This window comes from Ipomoea triloba, chromosome 10 (genome assembly GCF_003576645.1).
Source record: "Ipomoea triloba cultivar NCNSP0323 chromosome 10, ASM357664v1".
Classification (NCBI taxonomy): domain Eukaryota; kingdom Viridiplantae; phylum Streptophyta; class Magnoliopsida; order Solanales; family Convolvulaceae; genus Ipomoea; species Ipomoea triloba.
This window is the reverse complement of record NC_044925.1, coordinates 2,022,872-2,045,223: the sequence shown is the minus strand read 5'-3', so window position 1 is coordinate 2,045,223 and position 22,352 is coordinate 2,022,872. Positions and strand designations below refer to the sequence as shown.

Sequence of the window (22,352 nt, the reverse complement as noted above, 5' to 3'; positions counted from 1 at the left end):
CTAGGAGGTAGTGGCATTTCTATCCCGCCTTCAAACTAGGGAACTGGTAGGACATCAGGAAAAGGATCCCCTGTAGAGTCAGATGAAAAGAATGGAGTGTTTTCAAAGAAGGTAACATTTGGTGATACATAGAACCGCCGTGTGTCAGGGCAATAACATCTGAAACCTTTTTGAACCCTAGAGTACCCCACAAAAATACATTTCAAAGACTTGGGTGCGATCTTATCACGACCAGGAGTAATATCATGAACAAAACAAGTACAACCAAAAACCTTAAGTGGAAGTTTGTGTAATGGCTCTTGAGGAAACAGTAGGTTATAAGGTATTTTTCCGTGTAAAACAGATGATGGCATACGGTTAATAAGATAACATGAATGAAGGATAGCATCTCCCCAGAAACAAGAAGGGACCTTATAGTGAAGAAGCATAGTCCTAGCAGTTTCCACTAGATGTCTATTCTTCCGTTCAGACACACCATTTTGTTGTGGGGTGTTCGGACAAGAAGACTCATGGAGAATACCCTCCGATTCAAGAAGGGTAGTCAAAGGAGTATTGAAATATTCCTTGGCATTATCACTCCGAAGAATTTTAATAGACACTCCAAACTGATTTTTAATTTCATTATGAAACTTTTGAAAGATGTGAAACAGTTCAAAACGTCGTTGCATTAGGAAAACCCAAGTACAACGAGAAAAGTCATCAATAAAAGTAACAAAATACCTAAAACCTAACACGGATGCGACACGACTAGGACCCTAAATATCACTGTGAACTAAAGAGAAAGGAGATGAAGATACTTTATTGACCCGTTCAGGAAATGAGGTTCTGGAATGTTTTCCATACTGACAAGATTCAGGAAATGAGGTTCTGGAATGTTTTCCATACTGACAAGATTCACACTCTAGTGTTCTGGAATGTTTTCCATACTGACAAGATTCACACTCTAGTGAAGACAACTTTGAGACATACTGACAAGATTCACACTCTAGTGAAGACAACTTTGAGAAATTTGGTTCAAGTTGTTGCAGTTTCTTCAAACTCGGATGACCTAGACGACAATGAGTAAGGGAAGGAGAAATAGTAGCACTACAGACAGCGGAAGCAAGAGTAGATAAGCGGTATAGTCCTTTTGATTCATACCCCGAGCCAATCGTCTTCCCCGAACGACGGTCCTGTATAATAACAGAATCAGAAGAAAATGTAACTAGGCAATCCAGAGAGTGAGTAAGTTGACGAATGGAAATCAAGTTAAAAGGACATGTAGGTATGTACAGAACTGATGATAAAGGTAAATTAGGAAGAGGCCTTGCTTTATCAACACCATGAGCAGTACATATGGATCCATTACCAAATACAATTGATGGAAGAGACTTAGAATCTGTGAAGTGAGTCAATAAAGAAGAATTACCACAGATATGTTCAGAAGCACCTGAATCAAGGACCCATGATCCAAGAGAGCCAGATTGAGAAACCAGGGCAGTGTGAGTCTCTTTGGTGTGAGCTACAGGAGTGACAACAGCAGCTTGGGCACTAGCTTTAAATCGGGCAAACTCTTCATATTCTGTAAGAGAGATAGTTTTAGAACCTGAATCCTGTTTGAGCTCAGCCACATTTGTAGGGGCAAGCACCGGTCTCCCATGCAGCTTCCAGCATCGATCCCGTGTGTGTCCAGATCGATTGTAGTAATCGCAATATCTAGTGTTTTTCTGCCCACTACGGTCTTTATTTCGGTTGCCCAAATAGTTACCTCGACCTCCTTGGATCACAAGAGCAGATTAGTCTGTGGTGGGTGCAGAAGTCTCACCAGGAAAGGAAGTCACTTGTAGAAGGCGTTTGAACAATTCTTGGATCCCTGGTACAACATTATCTCCAAGAATCTGGTTTCGAGTATTCTCAAACTCAGGGCCTAATTTAGATAAAACAAAAACAACAAAAAATTTTTCACGTTGGGCAATCTGTTCCGCAGGTGTCCCTCCAGTTGGTAATAGCTTATTAAACTCAGTTAATAAACTTTGAGTTTTCCCAAGAAAGGCTTCCATACTCATACCATCCTTCTTTAAGTTAACCAAATTATTAACAACTGTGTAACATTGAGAAACATCATTAGTGTATAAGGACTTGGCTTGATTCCATACCTCTTAAAAACTCTGAACAGTTGAATTAACTCAGGTGAAAGGGATTTTCACAAGAAACTACAAAGTTGGGCATCCACTCTTTTCCAAATTTCCTTCTCATTTTCTGGAACCTTTTCTTCCCCCTTTTCCAAATGGTCACTAACACCTTGGCCCATAAACCACATTTCAACAGCATTGGACCATGAATGGTAGTTTTGTGACCCACATAATTTTTCAGAGGTAATAACTGGATTTCCAGATAAATTAGGCACAAACACTGAGCTAGAAATAACATTCTCAACACTGTCAGAAGTTTCCTTAATACCAGTTGAAGACATGGTTGACAAAAAGGAATATTAGCAAGTGAGTGAGAGAGTACCCTTGACCGGAATATTTTGCCGGAACAGTGCCTTTGACCGGAACAGTACCGTTAACCAGTGTTGACCGGCGTTGACCAGCATCGATCGGCGACAGCGAAGGATCTGGAAAAACACTGCTAGATACGTCTCCTCGAAACGAACCCAATGGAGAAAACGGCACCTTGATCGGAGATCGGAGGAGAAAGATATGACCGGAAAACAGTCGTTGTTTTTACGTCACTGCCGGAAAATATTTGGAAAAAGAAAACCAGAAGAAAAACAGCCTAGGAAAGAGGCTCGCTCTGATACCATGTGAAATTAGAAAAATCTGTGTTTCTTAGCAATGGCATGCTGCCATATATATACATGTTGGAAACCTCTACACTATTGATGTCATTTCATCTTTCTATGCTACACTATTGAAGACATTTCATCTTTCTATACTTGCCATTTCATCTTTCTATGCTACACTATTGAAGCCATTTCATCTTTCAACGCATAATATAATAATTCTCAACAAATACAATATAAACCCTGGTTGATGGTATAATCATTGTAGTTTAATCATTGTAGTTTGTGTTACTTTGTGACAGACACGGGCTAAGGCATCGCTGATAACAAATTGTCAAAGAGCTTCATTTGAAATATTTAAAATTGTTGACTAATAATAATCCTCTTCTCAACACTAGTCCTGTTGGCACTACTCCTGTACTATATAATCAGGGAAGAAGAATTGAAACACAGTTTACATCATTGAAATTGAAATAAAAGGTAGCAAACAAAATCATACCATTTTCAGAGACCTATAATGAAAATGAAGGTTTAAGGAGCACAAGTAAAGGCCTAAAGGAGCAAAGAGATGCTACTACTTGTTGCCGGCCTTAAGAAGATCATCGGAAACAACCTTGAGTTGCTTCTTATGCTTGGCAGACTTGGCAATTTTCTTAAGAGTCTTTGGGTTGGTGATCTTCTGGAACTTGGTGCCAGATTTGAGAATGTTCTCCTTCTTCCTCTTCTCCCTCTCCTCCCTCTTCTGCCTCTTCTCTATCTTGTTCTGCCTTATCTCCTCCTTCAGTTCATTCATTCTCTCCTTGTACGCCTTCTTTATCTCCTTTTCCTTCACCCTCTGCTCCAGCGTCTTCCCCTTCTTGCTCACCTGCACCGCTGACGACCTGTGCGTGCGCGCCTGCTTCCACTTCCTCCCTGACACCTTCCCCGCTATAACACCGTCGTACGTCGCCTTCCCCACCACCGCCTTGTTCGGATCCTCAGAAGAAGGGACTGCCTGCCTTTTCGACGGAGGGGGGCCGTTTTCCTTTTCCACCTCCATGGCGGCCTCATCTTCCTCCGATACATCGCCGGGGGCTTCCTTCTCTGCCCTCTTTCGCTTGTAAGTTTTGCCTCCGAAGCCCTCATCCAGGCACCTAAAATCGATGGTACAAGCCATATTCTCTTCACTCACAGCAGCACCTACCACCACAATTGCTATGCATTCATCAGCTATCACAACAAATTGGTTTAACCACAAACTTAACACAATTTCAACATTTACAAGAGGCAGAAATTGGTTTAATCACCCAAAAACAAAACCAAAAGCCTTGAAATGAAAAATGAAAGTCCTTCCACTTCCGTGATCAATTATACTAAACTCTACCACCACAATTGCTATGCATTCATCATCTATCACAACAAACTCAACACAATTTTGACATTGTTGAGGCAGAAATGGCTTGAATCACCGAAAAACAAAACCAAAAACCTTGAAATGAAAAGTGGAAGTCCGACCCTACCACCACAATTGCTACCACAGCATGCAATATGCAAAAACGAAACAAAATAACATCCTGCAAATTATAAATTAGAGATAGAGTTGTACTCAACAGAGCTCTCACTCGTTCAAAGACAACCCAAATAAACAATATGAGGTAGGGGTTAATCATCATCCTAGAATGGTTCCTACCCTATGTTAATCCACTGTGAATGCAATATGCAAAAACGAAACAAAATAGCATATTGCAAATTATGAATTGGAGAAAGAGTTTAACTTTCATGTTAATCAGTAATAGCAATTGCATTGCATCAAAAGGTACAACAACTACAAAACACCATAGAGGCTCAGTTAAGGAGTAACCAATCTAATCAATATATAAATTACTACTACCAACAAGGCTCAAAAATCAAAATATTAAGCAGTTAACATAGCATATGGAAAACTTAAACAAATTCTGTAATTCAACAGGGCTCCTTGCACTACAATTAAGCAGTTCGTTGTTGACCGAAATATAATGAACAGGTCAAAAATAATAGAACATATATAAAACTATAAGAATAATATAGCATAAAGAAACCCCTACCGGCTTTGTTGTAGCGGAGGGCGGTGGCGGAGACGAGTACAGCGTGAAGAGTGGAGGCGGAGCCCTCGCCGGCAGCAGCTTCGCCGGATTCGTCAGTGAGGGCGATTTTAAGTTATTGAGCTTCGTCGGATTCGTCGCTAGGGTTTTGAGCTGTTGATTTTATTGATTATTTCATTACTTCCCTAATTGGGGTTTCTTTTCTGCTCTGGCTGGGCCTTTTATTTCACTTGGACTGACTCGACTTTGTAAACAGGCTCTAGGCTAACATTTATACATGGGCCATCTATCATTTTAAAGTTACCCGTTTGTTGCGCGACTTTGGCATTTTCTAATACAATTAATTAAGGAAAAATATCATATAAACCTTTAAACTTTATACGAGAATTCAATTAGATTCATGAACTTTTAAAAGTTATAAATAAACACATTAACATATTAATTTAGTGCATCAAAGTTTCAAAATCGATTAGTGACCTTTAATAACATGTCAATAGTATACCAGTGAAATTTCAAGGAAAAATCGGCAAGGACTTGACTAGCAGGTCGCCATAAAAAGTGACTAGACTGGCCTTCTCCATCGTTGGAGTCTGTCAATTGGAGAAGGCGAAAAAGGTGACCAATTGGTCGCAATCTCCAATTGACGGACTCCAACGACTGAGAAGGTGACTGGTTTGGTCGTCTTTTTCAACGACCTGCTGGTCGTGCCGTCATCGATTTTTCCTTGGACGTCATTGGAACGTCATTGTAGCCCTGCCAATGCACTAGTGACCTGCTATTGCATGTCACTAATTGATTTTTGGACTTTTTTTTTGGACTTTAATGCACTAAATTAATATGTTGATTTTTCATATAAAATTCGAAGGTATATTTGACCCTTTCTTTTTAATTAATTAATCATCATACTCTACTATTTTCATAAATATATAAATAAATAAATTTTTGTGGATAATAAAACGTTCATCCTCACTTTTTATGCGTTGCTTTCCATTATACTCAAGTTATATAACATAACTAAGGTGATGTGAGCTTTGAAATGTCACATTCTCATGTTTAGTTCAAATTATTTTACTTTTTCAAGAGCATATCACTTTCTCCTAAGAATAGAACTTGCAATGAACATATGATTTCGAAGGAAATGTGATTCCCTCACATCTTTTAGGTATTACTACGTATTATATTCCCATGAATATTTACTACTTCTGCCATTTAACTATTATAAGGTAGTACTTCAGTACTTTTGTTACATTACCGGCCTTATAGAGCCAGCCAATAACTCAGCTAAGCAGCGGTATTAATATCAACAAGTTGCATGAATCAATTGCAAGAGAATTATGGGGGAAGACTTCCGCAAGACTATGACCCTGTTTGATAATAACTGTTAGCTGATTGGGTTAGAATGTATAATTAATTGATAATATTAGCTGATTGTAGAAAAGTCTTTGGTAAATTAGTTGTTAACTGATAGTTATTTGGTATAATTTTTTTCTCAAAAGGCTAATTGCAAATGTTGCTTTGAGTAGCCTTTTGAAATTTAGTATTTTGGAGTTACAAAATGCTTATTAACCAAACACTTATATTGATTTTTTAACCAAGTCAAACAAGTAATAATGGTCAAATAGGCCAAAATTGACTGATAAGCTAATTATTTACCAAACAGGGCTAAGACTAATTAGCTTTTTGTAACAGCTTATTGCTTCAAAACACTAAAAATTAAAAGAGGTGCTCAAAACAACTTTCATGATAAACTTTTTGAGAAAGTCATTTTGAATGTAATCAGCTATCAACTAACCATTAATTTACCCAACACTTTTCTACAGCCAGGGACGGAGGCAGGATTATATGTTGAGGGGGGCCGATCGCAATATAAGGATGAACAATTAAATACATTATTATTATTCATTTAATATATACCAAAATAGAATTGTTTGCATTTTTAGTCTCAGGACTATAGTGTCACTTGCAGGATTAGTCCACGACTTTCAAACTCTACAATTTTAGTCTACGACTATTGTTTTTGTTGCAAAAATGGTCATTTTTCAGTCAACTAGTCGCCAAAAAAATTCCAGCGATTTTTTTTGCCGGAAAAAAAAATCGGTAGACTTTCCGTCAAATTTTCACTCAAAAAAATCTCCTTTCAAGTAGGATTAAAATAGACAATTCTAAAAAACTAATTAAAGTTAAAACTAATTCATTTCTAAAAAACATATATAGTCAATTTAATTATTTTAATTTGGTAAACTAATTAAAGTTAAAACTAATTCATTTCTAAAAACATATGTAGCCAATTTAATATAAGTAAAATTAAGTACAAATTCAAAATAATTTTTACTTTTTAGTTTATTTAAAATTATATTTAAAGTACAAAATTCAAAATTATATTTACTAAAAATGCAAAAAACTCTACCAAAATACATCATTACATTATAAATCTACTAAAATTTTGAACGTATATCTTGCATATCACATAAATCATCTATTCATCTATAATTGAATATATCACAAAAATAGTACGAATATATTACAAAAATAGTACGAAAATATTCAAAAGATAGAATAAAAATACAATATGACCTTCAAAATATTTGATAAAGATAACATCTAAGAATTTAGGCAAACCCATGGCAAGAACAAAGTAAAAATGAGCTCCAAACAAAAATGAAGAATGAAGAAAAAGAATAGTTTTCTTTGCTTCTCTGCTGAACGAAAGAAAGAAGAAGAAAAATACAGAGTAATTCTTATGCCGAACGAAAGAAAGAAGAAGAAAAATACAGAGTAATTCTTATCCTCTTCTAGTCTGCTGCCGAATGGAATTAATAAAGATAGAGAGTTGATGTGGTGATAGTAGAGTTAAGTGGAAATGAGAAATGTGAAAGCTGCAAAGGAAATGAGAAAGAAAGTGGCCTAGAAAGCTGCAAAGGAAAGTGTAGTCCACATGCATATTTTGCCTCCAAAACCAGCCTTTAGCTTCTTTCAATGCATATAATATAATAAATGTAGGAGACTAGGAGCCAAACACCAAAAAAAATATATAATACGGAGTAATACAAATTTATTTGGAGGCTCAAGATGAGAAAGGAACAAATATTTTGAAGAGGGAGGGGGGCAGGGGCAAAAATTATGCATTATAATACTATATACCATGCAGAAATTAGGGAGGGGTTGGGGGGGGCCACGGCCCCTGCAAGTGCTATGTGGCTCCGTCCCTGTCTACAGCGAGCTAATGCTATCAACTAGTCAAACTCACTAACTCAATCAACTAACAACTATTTACCAAATACTCAAATATGTTACCTGCATGTAAATAATCTGGACATAATTCACAATAGGCATGATATGATTGACCTTATTCCGGTCATGGTATAAGTATTGGCTAAGACTAGAGAAATTTGACGCGCATAATATTTCGCAAGCGTGGGGTAGACGAAAATTGGACATTTTTGTGCAGCTAATGCCAAAATAGCCCACGCGATTTGGACAACCTCTGACCACGTCAACTGTTGAGTCGGGTCGTCGAAAACTAATTAATAAGTTGCGATTAATGTTAAAACTGCAAGCTAATGTTGATAATTGTCTCTTTGTCTCATTCTGATCTACACCCAAGCTTAATTGATAATCAATGTTACTTTTTGCTATAAATAGGTAACACATTGAGAGCATATATGCATTATCATCCCCATTATATCTACAATGGCCCTTTTGAGATTGATTGTTGTTGTTGCAGTATCCCTTTTCCTGTTGGGGGCTTGGGCATCTCAAGCCACTGCCCATAATAATCATCATGTCATCAAGGCTAGTTCTAACTATGTTACTAAGTTCAAACCTGGCCCCTTGCCCGACGACGTCAATAACTATAATCCCAAACCGGCGGCGCCGAAACGCCGCAGCAATTCCAACAATGGTGAAACTCATCAGCACACCCAAGTGGCTGATCCACCTGTTGATTTCTTTCCGAATACGAACTTTGTGGACACCACAAACAAGGTTGTGGAGAAGACAACTGAAACTATGGCCGAACCTCCTCAATCATCTGGAACCTGCGGTAACTATATATTAACAATCACACACTTTCTTACTTTCCCCCGTGCAATTATGTAAAAGTTTCGGTGCATTCATGCAATAGTTTTGGTGCATTCATGTAGTAGATTCAGTGCATTCATACAGTAGGCACAAAGTTGGAGTAGTTATTGTGCATTCATGAAGAACTTACCGTGCATTATTAAAAAATCAGTATGTTCTGTTATTAATTAAACCAAAAGAAAGAAGAAGTGCAGCATTATGGAGTCACTTTCGGCAGTGATTCAAGCACTAATGACATTAGTGCACATAATTAGTATAAGAATAATATTAGTGGGTTAGGTGAATGAATTATTATATGTTGTGTAGTGGAGTGATTTAGGTGAGTGGAATAGATATAGCATAAAATAATGTATAATTAGTGAGCAATGTCTGATCTTCATTTGCTATATATATGTGTGTTGTATTACGGAAATGGTGTGAAGAAATAAAAAGCAAAGCAAAATTCAGAAAAGTTTCCTAGCTATATTCCTTCGTCCTTTCCCCTCTTTCTCTCAATTAAATACATAGATATATTTGATTAAATATATCTAACATTTGGTATCAGAGCCTATCAACCTTCCAACCCCGAGATATTTTTTCCTAGTGAAATATGGCCAATAATTTCAATATTGTATGGTCGGGTCCTAAATTAGATGGGAAGCTCGATTACAATTATTGGCAAATTATGATGACCACACATTTGAAAGCTCAAAATCTTTGGAGCTATGTTGATCCCGGTCTACCAGATGGAGCTGATGCAGCTGCGACACGGCGAGATCAATTGGCGTTGGGACAAATTCATCAAGGCGTCCATTACTCTATTTTTGGGCAGCTAGCTAGTGCTCAAACGGCAAAACAAGCTTGGGACATCTTAGAGGTGTCACACAAAGGAGTTGATCGGGCGCAGAAGTCTAAGTTGCAGTCGTTGAGAAGGTTGTATGATCGTTGTGAGATGACCTCTACAGAAACGGTAGATATGTATTTCTCTCGTCTTATTGATCTTGTAAATAAGATGAGGTTATACGGAGACACAGTTGAAGATGGTGCAGTGGTTGAAAAAGTTCTGCGAACGATGCCGATGAAGTATGACCATGTGGTGGCTTCAATAACAGAGACACACGATACCGAGGACTTGTCAATTGCCGAGTTAAAAGGTATGATAGAAAGTCATATTGAAAGGATTGCGTCAAAATCGGAACCACTAGCAGAAGAAGCTTTGAAGAGCCAAGTCACCTTTAATATGACTAGCTCTAATCAAAGAGGTGGAGGAGCTGGTAGAGGTCGTGGAAAAAGTAGAGGAGGATTCAGAGGAAGAGGACGTGGTAACTCAAATCAAGGAAGGGGACGAGGTAACCTCAATCAAGGAAGAGGTGGAGGTAATAATACCAAGCAAGGTAAATTTCCATTTAATTGCTACAATTGCGGCAAATATGGACACAAAATTGCAGATTGCTGGTATAAAGAGGATGGTCATGAAAATCAAGCAAATGTTGCTGAAAAATCTGGTGAGAGTTCTACTGAATCTGAAACCTTATTTTTGGTCAGTAACAGTTTGTCTGCAGATGAAAACATATGGTTCTTGGATACTGGATGTAGTAATCATATGTGTGGGAAGAAAGAATTGTTTTCAGAGTTGGATGAATCAATACGATCTGAGGTGACATTTGGAAATAAGTCAAAAGTGCCAATTTTGGGAAAAGGTAAAATCTCTATTCAATTGAAAGATGGTACTCACAATTTTATATCCGATGTTTTCTATGTTCCTGCATTACACCAAAATTTGTTGAGTATGGGACAGTTGTCAGAAAAGGGATATAAAATAAATATCACTGGAGGGTGTTGTACCATTGTTGATGCCAAGGGAGTTTTGATTGCAAAGGTAAATATGTCTCAAAATCGACTATTTCCTTTAAAAATCAACCATGCACTTCTTACTTGCTTTAATTCTGAAATCCGTGATGATAATTGGTTGTGGCATATGCGGTTTGGGCATTTTCATTTCTCCGGATTAAATTATTTAGCAAGAAAGAAACTTGTTTCTGATTTGCTGATTATTAATGTTCCTGACAAAATTTGTGAGAGTTGTTTGATTGGGAAGAAGCATAGAGAACCTTTTCCTGTAGGCAAGTCTAAAAGAGCGACAAAGCAGTTGGAGATTGTTCACTCAGATCTGTGTTCATTGGAAGTCCCTTCAAATGGAAGTTGTAAGTACTTTGTTACCTTCATTGATGATTTCAGTAGAAAAGCATGGGTTTATTTTCTCAAACAGAAGTCAGATGCATGTGATGTTTTACAACAATTTAAGGTTTTTGTTGAAAAACAAAGTGGTTATAAGATTAAGATTTTGAGAACTGATAGAGGTACAGAATATATTGCTTGTGATGAATTTTTAAAGAAAAATGGTATTCAGCATCAGATGACAGCTAGGTACACTCCACAACAAAATGGAGTGGCTGAGAGGAAAAATAAGTCTATCATGGACATGGTAAGATGCATGATGAAATCTAAAAATCTGCCTAAACCTTTTTGGGCAGAAGCTGTTGCTTGTGCTGTTCATGTGTTGAATAGGTGTTCAACTAAAAGCGTTCGTGATAAGACACCTGAGGAAGCTTGGAGTGAGAGTAAACCATCTATCAGACATCTCAAGGTTTTTGGATGTTTGGCATATGCACATGTGCCAGATCAGTTGAGAAAGAAGTTGGACGATAAAGGTGAGAACTGTATTTTTATTGGTTATAGTGACATTTCAAAGGCTTATAAATTGTATAATCCTGAAACTCAAAAGGTTGTTATAAGTCGTGATGTCACTTTTGATGAATATGGTGCATGGGATTGGTCAACTAAAGAAGAAAGGTCAGTTGTTGTTCCCATTATTCCTGATAATGAGCAATTGGTTTCAGATAATGTGCAATCTTCTTTACAGCCAGAGTCATCAGTTCGGAGATCTCAACGCGAGCGTCACTTACCAGCTCGTTTGGAAGATTATGTTTTGGGTAATGATAATGACTTGACTGATGAAGAGATTGTTCAGTTTGCTCTCTTTGCAGATTGTGACCCTATATCATTTGAGGAGGCTGCTACAGAAACTCATTGGCTTAAGGCAATGGATGAGGAGATTTGTGCCATTGAAAAGAATGGTACTTGGGAGTTAACAGAATTACCTCCCAAAAAGAAGCCAATTGGAGTAAAGTGGGTTTATAAAACCAAATACAAGTCAAATGGTGAGGTTGACCGTTTTAAGGCACGGTTGGTAGCAAAGGGTTACAAACAAAAACCAGGTATTGATTATTTTGAGGTTTTTGCTCCTGTAAGTAGACTTGATACTGTGCGAATGCTTATTTCTCTTGCTGCTCAAAATGATTGGAAATTGTTTCAAATGAATGTCAAGTCTGCCTTTTTGAATGGTTTTCTTGAAGAAGAAATATATGTTGAGCAACCTGCAGGGTATGTGAAGAAAGGGGAAGAAAATAAGGTTTACAAGTTGAGAAAAGCTTTGTATGGTTTAAAACAGGCACCCAGAGCATGGTATGGTTGCATTGATTTTTATTTTGTTGAGAATGGTTTTATGAGATGTCCTTATGAGCATACTCTGTATGTCAAATACACAGATTTTGGAGATATTGTTATAATCTGTCTGTATGTTGATGATTTGATTTTTACTGGAAACAATTTGAAACTAATCTCAGAATTCAGGGAGGCACTCATTAAGAAATTTGAAATGACTGATATGGGCCTTATGTGTTACTTTCTTGGTCTTGAAGTTGTTCAGATGAATGGTGGAATCTTCATTTCACAGAAGAAATATGCTGCTGATATTTTGAGAAAGATCAAAATGGAAAACTCCAAACCAGTTTCAACTCCAGTAGCTGAAAAGTTGAAGATGTCCATAGATGAGTGTGGTAAGAATGTGAATGTTACAGCCTATAAAAGTCTAATTGGGAGTTTGAGGTATTTGGTAGCTACAAGGCCAGATATTTCTTTTGGAGTTGGAATACTCAGCAGATTCATGGAGGAACCAAAAGAATCACATTGGGTTGCAGCAAAGCGAATTCTGAGATATGTCAAAGGTACGAGTAATGATGGAATTTTTTACTCTACTAATGATGCTGTGAAACTTGTTGGATACACAGACAGTGATTGGGCTGGAGATGTTGAGACAAGAAAAAACACATCGGGATATGCTTTCTATCTTGGTTCTGCTATATTTTCTTGGTCTTCAAAGAAGCAGCAGATTGTAGCACTTTCAACCGCAGAAGCAGAATACATTGCAACAGCAAACTGTGCTACTCAAGCAATTTGGCTTAGAAGAATTTTGGAGTTTTTGCAACAAAAGCAGGAGGCACCTACAACAATTTTTTGTGACAACAAACAAAAGCAGGAGGCACCTACAACAATTTTTTGTGACAACAAGTCTGCCATTTCGTTGTCTACAACAATTTTTTGTGACAACAAGTCTGCCATTTCGTTGTCCAAAAATCCTGTTTTTGACAACAAGTCTGCCATTTCGTTGTCCAAAAATCCTGTTTTTCATGGTCGGTCTGCCATTTCGTTGTCCAAAAATCCTGTTTTTCATGGTCGTAGCAAACACATTGATATCAAGTATCACAAGATCAGGGAGTTGGTTGCTGAAAAACAAATCAACATTGAGTATTGTGCAAGTGAATGCCAAGTTGCTGATATCTTTACAAAACCATTGAAGACAGAGACATTTCTCAAATTGAAGAAGGAAATTGGGATGACGAATTTATCCAATTTGGTTTAAGGGAGGCAATGTTATTAATTAAACCAAAAGAAAGAAGAAGTGCAGCATTATGGAGTCACTTTCGGCAGTGATTCAAGCACTAATGACATTAGTGCACATAATTAGTATAAGAATAATATTAGTGGGTTAGGTGAATGAATTATTATATGTTGTGTAGTGGAGTGATTTAGGTGAGTGGAATAGATATAGCATAAAATAATGTATAATTAGTGAGCAATGTCTGATCTTCATTTGCTATATATATGTGTGTTGTATTACGGAAATGGTGTGAAGAAATAAAAAGCAAAGCAAAATTCAGAAAAGTTTCCTAGCTATATTCCTTCGTCCTTTCCCCTCTTTCTCTCAATTAAATACATAGATATATTTGATTAAATATATCTAACATGTTCAAATGTTCTTAAGAGGTGTACATTCTCACAAGAACGGGACCCTATATATATATATATATATATATATATATATATATATATATAGAGAGAGAGAGAGAGTTAGGATCATATGAGATCACTTGTTTAGGTAAGATCGTGAGATCAGATCTTGTGCATCCATCTAATAATTTAATGGTCTAGATTGATTTAAGATGTTAAGTTAGAAGTGCGTGCGAACGGTAATAAAATGTGTGTGAATGGTGATTAAGTGTGTGCGGACGGTGATTAAATGTGTGCAAAGGTTGATTAAATGTGTGCGAACAGTGATGTACAAGATTTGATCTCAATTTTTTAATGGTCTAGATTGATTAAGATTCCAAGTTGAAGTGTGTGCGAACGGTGATTAAATGTGTGTGAACGAAGTGTGTGTCAATCAATCTAGACCATTAAAAAGTATTAAATTGATGCACAAGATGTGATCTCACGATCTTACCTAAGCAAGTGGTCTCACTGGAACCCTACACTCTATATATATATAATCAAATAAGAACATCTGCATAGCGGACAAATATGATTAAATTGTGCATTTGAGAATGCTTGATTGTGCATGTAGACATGGAAATTTTAACAACATTAACTGTGAAAGTGCATTTAGAAACTCTTTTGATAGGAGAAGAGAGGTGATGAGAATCAGGTAATGCTTTGTGTGTACAGTCAAAATATTTCTAAATGCACAATCGTGATTACATAAAACTACAAAAATATGATTTTTTTTTTCTTTTTCATTGATTTTCAGTCTTTGATATAATTGGACATATTATATTTGTTTACTGATCTCACCTGGCAAGGTGTTCTCATGTGAAACCTGGTTATATATATAGATGACTAACATATACCGCCGGCAATGTGCAGATGGAAATCACGGAGCTTTGGGGGGCTGGTTAGCGGTCATAATCGCAGTGTCGCTCTATTATCATCATCGCCTCTGATGAATTATCCTCATACTTGCATGGCTTCTTCTTCTGCATGCATGCAACCGAATTGGAAGCAATTTGACATAACGTTCTTATTTCTCAATTTTTATTATTTTTATGTTCTATGATCTCTACATTTTAATCCATCTATTGTACTCATCAACACTATCGATCGGTTAATGGAGCCGAATAATCTACCAGTCGTTTTATAAGATTTTGGCTAATTTGTGAATGAATCACAAGGTTGAATCACCAATAATTGCACCTAAATTCTGGTTCGGACCTTGGTTTCTTCTTTCAAATACTGCTTACTAAACTATTGAACTAAGCCCGTGAGGATATTGTCTGGTTATAATCTTTACAGTACAAGAGGTGATATACTGATATATACGTACACTTGTCTAACCATTCTAACATTCCCTAATTATAATAGTAATTAACAATTAATTACCACTAATTAAACACCCTAATTACTTTTGTTTTTTACGCGTATCAACTGATGTTGCCATGGCGAATCTTGTGTTTAATAGTGGTAATGAGATTTGAACGTGTAATAGGTATGATAGAGAAAAAGAATTAGAATATTAATATTACTATACCTGAGATCATTAAAATGACGTTGCAGTCAAGTCTTGGTTAAAAATCTTATTTACTATTTTATCTGTTCCATTTACCTGATATTTTTACTATTTATTCGTCAAATCATTGTTTACATATTTTTAGTACTTTTAATATTATTTTTAAATATATGTTTTTTATTGTAATATTAAACTTAACGTTATAAAATGTTGAATTAAAAGTAACGTCAATCAAGTCTGGTTAAACAAATTAAACACATAAAATACAATAGAGGGAGGATATAAATATATAAGTTACTAGGGTTCAACTTTTGAAAATTAAGGTAGCACTCCACTTTTGTTATAGTACTTTATACAGCCAACTCAGCCAAGCAGCAGTACGTATTAATAGCAACAAGTTGCATGAACCAATTGCAAGAGAATTATGGGCGAAGACTTCCGTAGATCAGACTATAAGTCGTCGATGAGAGGACTAAATGGTGAATATTTCTGTCGCATTCTACGCGGCAAGCTTGAATGCTTGATGTTACTTAAATTTTTGCAGCATTTTCTTCAAGGAAAATAATGAATCATATATAATTTCTTTTGTTTTTTAATAAAAATTTATATATGTGCCAAGTAGGTTTGTATTGATATCTCTCGCAGATTATGCTATGGACTAAGGTTCACTTTACATTGTGGATCTTTAGAGCCGTTCCATTAAAAATAAATTAAAGGTCCTATCTAATAGTTCAATTGGGACCTTTATTATTTTTGTTTCGAGATGCAATCTAAATATAATATAGTAAACTTGCAAACTAAATATAATAGAGTAAAATGAGAAACACAAAGATAGACAAGAACATAGGAAAAAAGAGATTTTTTTTAATATTTAGATTTCGCTACAATAATACAATGAGATATCTATTTATAATAATAAGAAACGTAATTAAAAAATACTTATGAAATATAAAGATAGAAGTCTAGAAGATCTAGAAAAATTTTATAACTAAGGTAATTTAGTCCAAATCGATATAGATTTTAAGTTATTATATTCTACGACAAAAGTAAAAAAAAAAAATTGTCTAAATATAACGCATCAAAATTCAAGAAAGATAAAAATTAATTTCAAAATTTAATTTAAAAGTAACATTTTCGTGCATATTTAAATACAAATTTATTCACCAAAATTTCAATGTCAATTACTTCTAAAATTTTATTTACACTTACAATATAATTAAGACCAATATATGGATTCGAAAGATATTTATTAAGTATAAAAGTATTAAATTATTTATAAAATATATTCCAAAAGTATTATTCACAATAATACTACGACAAAAAAAATGATGAAAAAAAAGAGACTATAAATGAAATTACACCTATAAATTTAGTAACAAAAATTGATCCATTTTTTTTATTGATATTAGTCAAAATTATTTGTTTTAACATTTTATACTTTCTTACACTAACTCACGAATCGACTTATAAAACACCAATCGGAATAAAGTGAATTAAGACGAGAGAAATTTGAGCCACAGATTTAACAGTCAAACCAGAAAAAAACCAATAAAAATGGTATCCCATGGTGAGGTAGATGAAAATAGGACATTACTGATTTATTGTGCACCTAATGCTGTCAACTGACCACGTCAACCGTTTACTTGGAGAAGGCCTTACTGTTAAAGCTGCAAGCTAATGTTTATAATTGCCTCTCTGTCCTTCAACTTTTATAGCCACCAATACCTTATTGGTTTACCTCTTTGTGGTTCTTTGGCTACTAGAGTCACAGGACGAGGAGAAAACCTCGTTAAAAAACAATACCATATTGGTTTTAAACGCATCTGACCTGCTTTTCTAATACTGATTGTTGAGATTATAGGTTTATTATTATGATCAACGCTATAACTAATAATGGATTTATAATATATATATATATTTGTTTATTTATTTATTTATATTTCTATAGTATTAATTATTAAAAGTAAAATTTAATTTTCAATGAGATCGTTTCACGAATCTTTATCTGTGAGATGTGGTTTAGTCTTTCATAAGTAACAATCAATCAATTTATCCTAATTAGTATATATATTATAATTTTCCTTATAACTGTTCAACCCTAAAATATGACATTTGGACTTAAAATATTATTATTTTTTGCTTCAAAAGTATTACAATTTCCATTATAAGTAACAGATAATTTATTTTTGATTAGTATTACATTTTTCCGCATAAACATTATATTTCCATCTTAACTCGACTCGTCTGGTAGCTGATAAGGATTCGTGGTCTCACATGAAACTCATCCATGTTAATATTGTTTTAAGAAGTTTAACTAAATAACATAATAGAAGTACTATTAATTAAGTTGACATTGTAGTCAACTAGTTAAAATTCTTATTATTGAAAAAAAAAGGTCGTTGGTCTATTATTGTGCAACTTGGCTTGCTTTGTTGGCAAGCTTTTCCCTATAAAAAGCTATCACATCGAGAGCATTCTCATCGTACTCATTAATCAAAACACATATATATACATCACTCATTCTTCCATATCATCATATATATAGTAATTAAGTATATATCTTCTATATATGGCCCTTAGTTTTGATTTGAGATTGGGTGTTGTTGCAGCCCTTTTCCTGTTTGGGGCATGGGCATCTCAAGCCGGTGCCGATGATAACTTCAGGCCAGAGAAGCCAATTAAACCTTCGCGTAGACAATTCGACAACGACAATTCCGAGGATAAAAGTGAGACGGAGACCCCAGAGTTTAGTTCATCACCGGCACCGCCCACTAAGACTACGCCACCGGCACCGGATCAGAGTTCCACTGCAATTCTTGAATCTGCGGACAGGATCAAGGATCGTGCTGAGATGACTGATTCCATAGTCCAACCCCTCTCTCAAAACTGCGGTAACTACATATATATATATATATTAATAATCACACACTTCCTTTTAATTTTGAATCCCAAACCTAATGGTCCCGGTCTCAATGCCGGTTGGGTTGAATAAGAGGAGGTAAATTGCGGGATATGTTTCAGTGAAATAGGGTTTGAGTGCTTACACTTTTTTTCTAAAACTGGGAATAAATTCAGATATTTGTTGGGTACTTACCTACACTCAAGATATTTGTTAGGTACTATACTCTATACGGTGTCGCGAAAAGCCTATACTTTCACAGTCACCTCAATCTGCTACATCACTATAGTGTAGCGGAAACTCTTTTATAGGTGTAGCGGGTGTGTTTTTTTGTACTAGTGTTCTCTTTTGCTGTTAAGTTATATATGTGGATGTAGTTGGGAGCAACCCCGGCCTATTAGTTAGGGTATTGACTTGATAATCACAAGATTTCAAAGTGTGACTACTATTAGTAGACATATTAATCTTCTTAATTTGATCTAGTCAACTATAGACAACTCAAATTTATTTATCCTTTACCAATTAGAATCACAGAGCAATTTTAACCAGTGCACACTCTCAATAGGGTTGTGGGTTTTCCATGTTTACTCAAGTTAAATGGATCGGATATAATTGTATATTGGCAATGTACAGATGCAGACAAAGAATTCATGCGTGAATGGTCACCGATGGTAATCGGAGCGGTGCTCTTTGTTCTGCTGCAACCGGGTCTGATTTTCCAGTGGCCGGGAAACGATCGAAAGTTTGAGTTCAGAAGCATGAAGACCAATCGCAAGGCTATGTTCACTCACACTATGATATTCATTGCAATCTACGCTATTATTATCGCGGTCTCTCATGGTAAAATCTGATCTATATATGTACCCAGTGATCCATGCAACGCATGGCGGCGTCTCAACTTTTATTTTTATGTTTTTTTTTGGATTCTACATTCTAATCCATGTAATGTACTGATTAGTATATGTTGCTCGGGCAATTTCATCGCAATTGGTCAGATTGTTGAATTAGTAATTACAAGTTACAAGTTCGACTCTTAACCAAAATAACCTACCAATCTTCTTAGTTTAGACTGATTTATTGATCTTCTTAGTTTGAACAGATCAATTATAAGAGCAATATATAGCTTTCTTTTACCCCATTGTGGTACTTTGTCAGTTAGGGTGACAATGCAAAGTTACTCAATTCACACCATCTAGTGGATATCCACTCATAAAATTAGCAAAGTCCGTTGACACTTAAAAAAAAAATAATTAAAAGGACTTGTTTGTTGTTAAAGTGTTTTAAAATTTAAAGAAAATAAAAAGACTCAGTCCATTGTTAAAGTGTTTCAAAATTAAAGAAGTAAAATAAAAAACTTGTCAGTTGTTAAAGTCATATGAGGGTATGGTTATTCTAGGATGAACTTAATTCCCAAATGCCATGAAATGTTGATGGAATTCAAGTTCATATAAAAAAAGTTTTAATGAACCAAACAAAGCATAATTTCATTTTCCTCCACTTTTAGTAATTCTAATTCTTTGGAAAAATAAAGAAAATGTTACTTTTAGTCCTATAATTTTTGGATACTTTTAATTTGGGTCCACGAGTTTAAAAGTTTTCAATTTTAGTTCACAACTTTTTCTTTTTTTTCAATTCCAGTCCATTTGGCCAAATTGTCGACAAGAAATCGCTTGAAATTTTAAATGGATTTATTGTTGTTGAATTGATGAGGATAAAATTGTCTTTCCAATGACGCAACCAATTACAATTTTGGCAATAACATCGCCAAATAGGTTTTTTCTTGCTATTAGATTGCCCACCACAAAGATTTGGTGGCGGTCGGCAGAATGAATTACCCTAAAACAGAATCTAGGGCTTACTCGAGAGCTTGGCTGAAATCGGACTAATAAGTTGGTTATGGGAAACAATGAACTAGACCAAACTAGGTAAATTGAACTCCAAAATCAACCCGAAAAACTGATTCTCCAGCAAGTAGAGAGTGGCCAAACGGGTTAGCTAGGTTGTTAATGGACAACGACAGGGAGGTGGAGAAGTTATTGTGGGCAAGGTTGAGGCGGAAGATGTTGGGTAAGGAGAAGATTCATGGCATCGGGGATGAAGCCGGATAAGAAGTTGTCCTAAAAGTAAATGTTTCGAAAGTCGCAACGGGAGGAGAAAAGGATAGGGCGAAGACTAATGGCCTGTTTGGTTGATTGTAGTTTGGGAGGCATTGAATTTCAATTCAATGAATTCCCAAATTACATTGTTTGGTTAGAGGGAATTGCAATTCATGGGGGTACCTCATGAATTGCAATTCGGTGGAGAGGAGGGGCAATTTTGTTGGTGTAAAGACAAATTTGCCCTTCCCTCATACCCTTTGTTTTTTTTTTTTAATTAAATTTGAAAGAATTATTATTATTATTATTATTATTATTATTATTATTATTATTATTACTATTATTATTATTATTATTATTATTCTTTTAAAGAATTATTATTATTATTATTATTATTATTATTTTGAAAGAATTATTATTATTAATATTCTTTTTGAAAGAATTATTATTCTTATTATTAATATACTTTATTATTATTATTATTATTATTAATATACTTTATTATTATTATTATTATTATTATTATTATTGAAAGAATTATTATTATTATTATTGTTGTTGTTGTTGTTGTTGTTGTTATTGAAAGAATTATTACTACTACTACTACCACCATTACTACCACTATGACCACTTCGACCACTCCTACCACTACTACCACTATCACTACCACCACCACCACCACCACCACCACCACTACTACAACAACATAAGGGCATTTTAGTCATTCTGCCGCTTCTTACCTTTCAATTTCCTGTACCCTATTCATGCATACTAAACAATAGTCATGGACCTTACAAAGTTTAAAAGTCATGGACCGATCCTTCAAGTCACACTGTAGTCGTGGGACTAAAATGCAAAAATTTCTACTGAATATTCATAATTTACATACTAAATGTTCACAATTTGAATTGTTAATATTTAGTGTGTAAATTATGAACATTCAATATATAAATTGTGAACATTCCATATGTAAATTGTACGTGTATTTTGGACCCGGGTCCACAAAAAAATTGTCTCTTTTTGCTCTGGCTGGGCCTTTTATTTCACTTGGACAGACTCAAATTTGTAAACGGGCTCTAGGCTCACATTTATACATGGGACGTCTATCATTTTAAAGTTACTCGTTTGTTGCGCAATTTTGGCATTTTCTAAAACAATTAATTAAGGAAAAATGGTCAATAAACCTTCAAACTTTATATGAGAATTCAATTAGATCCACATATAAAATTTTAAAAGTTATAATTAAATACATTAACATATTAATTTAGTGCATCAAAGTTCAAAAATCGATTAGTCACCTTTATAATAGCATGTCAATAATGTACCAGCGAAGTTTCGAAAAAAAAATTGGCAACAACTTGACTAGCAGGTCACCAGAAAAAGTGACCAGACTAGTCACCTTCCTCCTCTTTGAAGTCTGTCAATTGGAGAAGGCAGAAAAGGCAACCAATTGGTCACCATCTCCAATTGACGGACTCCAACGATGGAGATTTCCGACGACTTGCTAGTCGCGCCGTCATCGATTTTTTCTTGGAGGTCATTGGAACGTTGTTGGAGCTCTGCAAATGCACTACTAACTTGCTATTGCAAGCCACTAATTAAATTTTGAACTTTAATACACTAAATTAATATGTTGATTTTTTTATATATAAAATTCGAAGGTATATTTGACCTTTTTTAATTAATTAATCATACTTTGCTATTTTCATGAATATATTAATAAATAAAATTTTGTGGATAATATATAAAACATTCATCCTCACCTTTTATGCTTTGCTTTCTATAATTCTTA

The 22,352-nt window shown here is 35.2% G+C and overlaps 2 protein-coding genes across 3 annotated transcripts; one reads left to right on the top strand and one right to left on the bottom strand.

The window, feature by feature from the left end:
* Nucleotides 1-3,085: 3,085 nt before the first annotated feature.
* Nucleotides 3,086-5,022, bottom strand: LOC116031647 (protein PXR1-like). Of its 2 annotated transcripts, none has more exons than XM_031273908.1 (2): nt 4,828-5,022; nt 3,086-3,958 (listed from the first exon to the last, which is right to left on the bottom strand). In XM_031273908.1, exon 2 carries the CDS (start codon nt 3,918-3,920, stop codon nt 3,339-3,341), a length of 582 nt encoding a protein of 193 aa, XP_031129768.1. In that variant the 5' UTR covers nt 3,921-3,958; nt 4,828-5,022; the 3' UTR covers nt 3,086-3,338. The 2 variants fall into 2 exon arrangements, with proteins under 2 accessions (XP_031129768.1, XP_031129767.1); XM_031273907.1 differs by having other exon boundaries at nt 3,086-3,943; nt 4,828-5,020.
* A 13,112-nt stretch (nt 5,023-18,134) lies between these two features.
* On the top strand, nt 18,135-19,466 carry LOC116032290. The gene is made up of 2 exons (XM_031274787.1): nt 18,135-18,456; nt 19,098-19,466. Exons 1-2 carry the CDS (start codon nt 18,135-18,137, stop codon nt 19,313-19,315), a joined length of 540 nt encoding a protein of 179 aa, XP_031130647.1. The 3' UTR covers nt 19,316-19,466.
* The last annotated feature ends 2,886 nt before the right edge of the window (nt 19,467-22,352 follow it).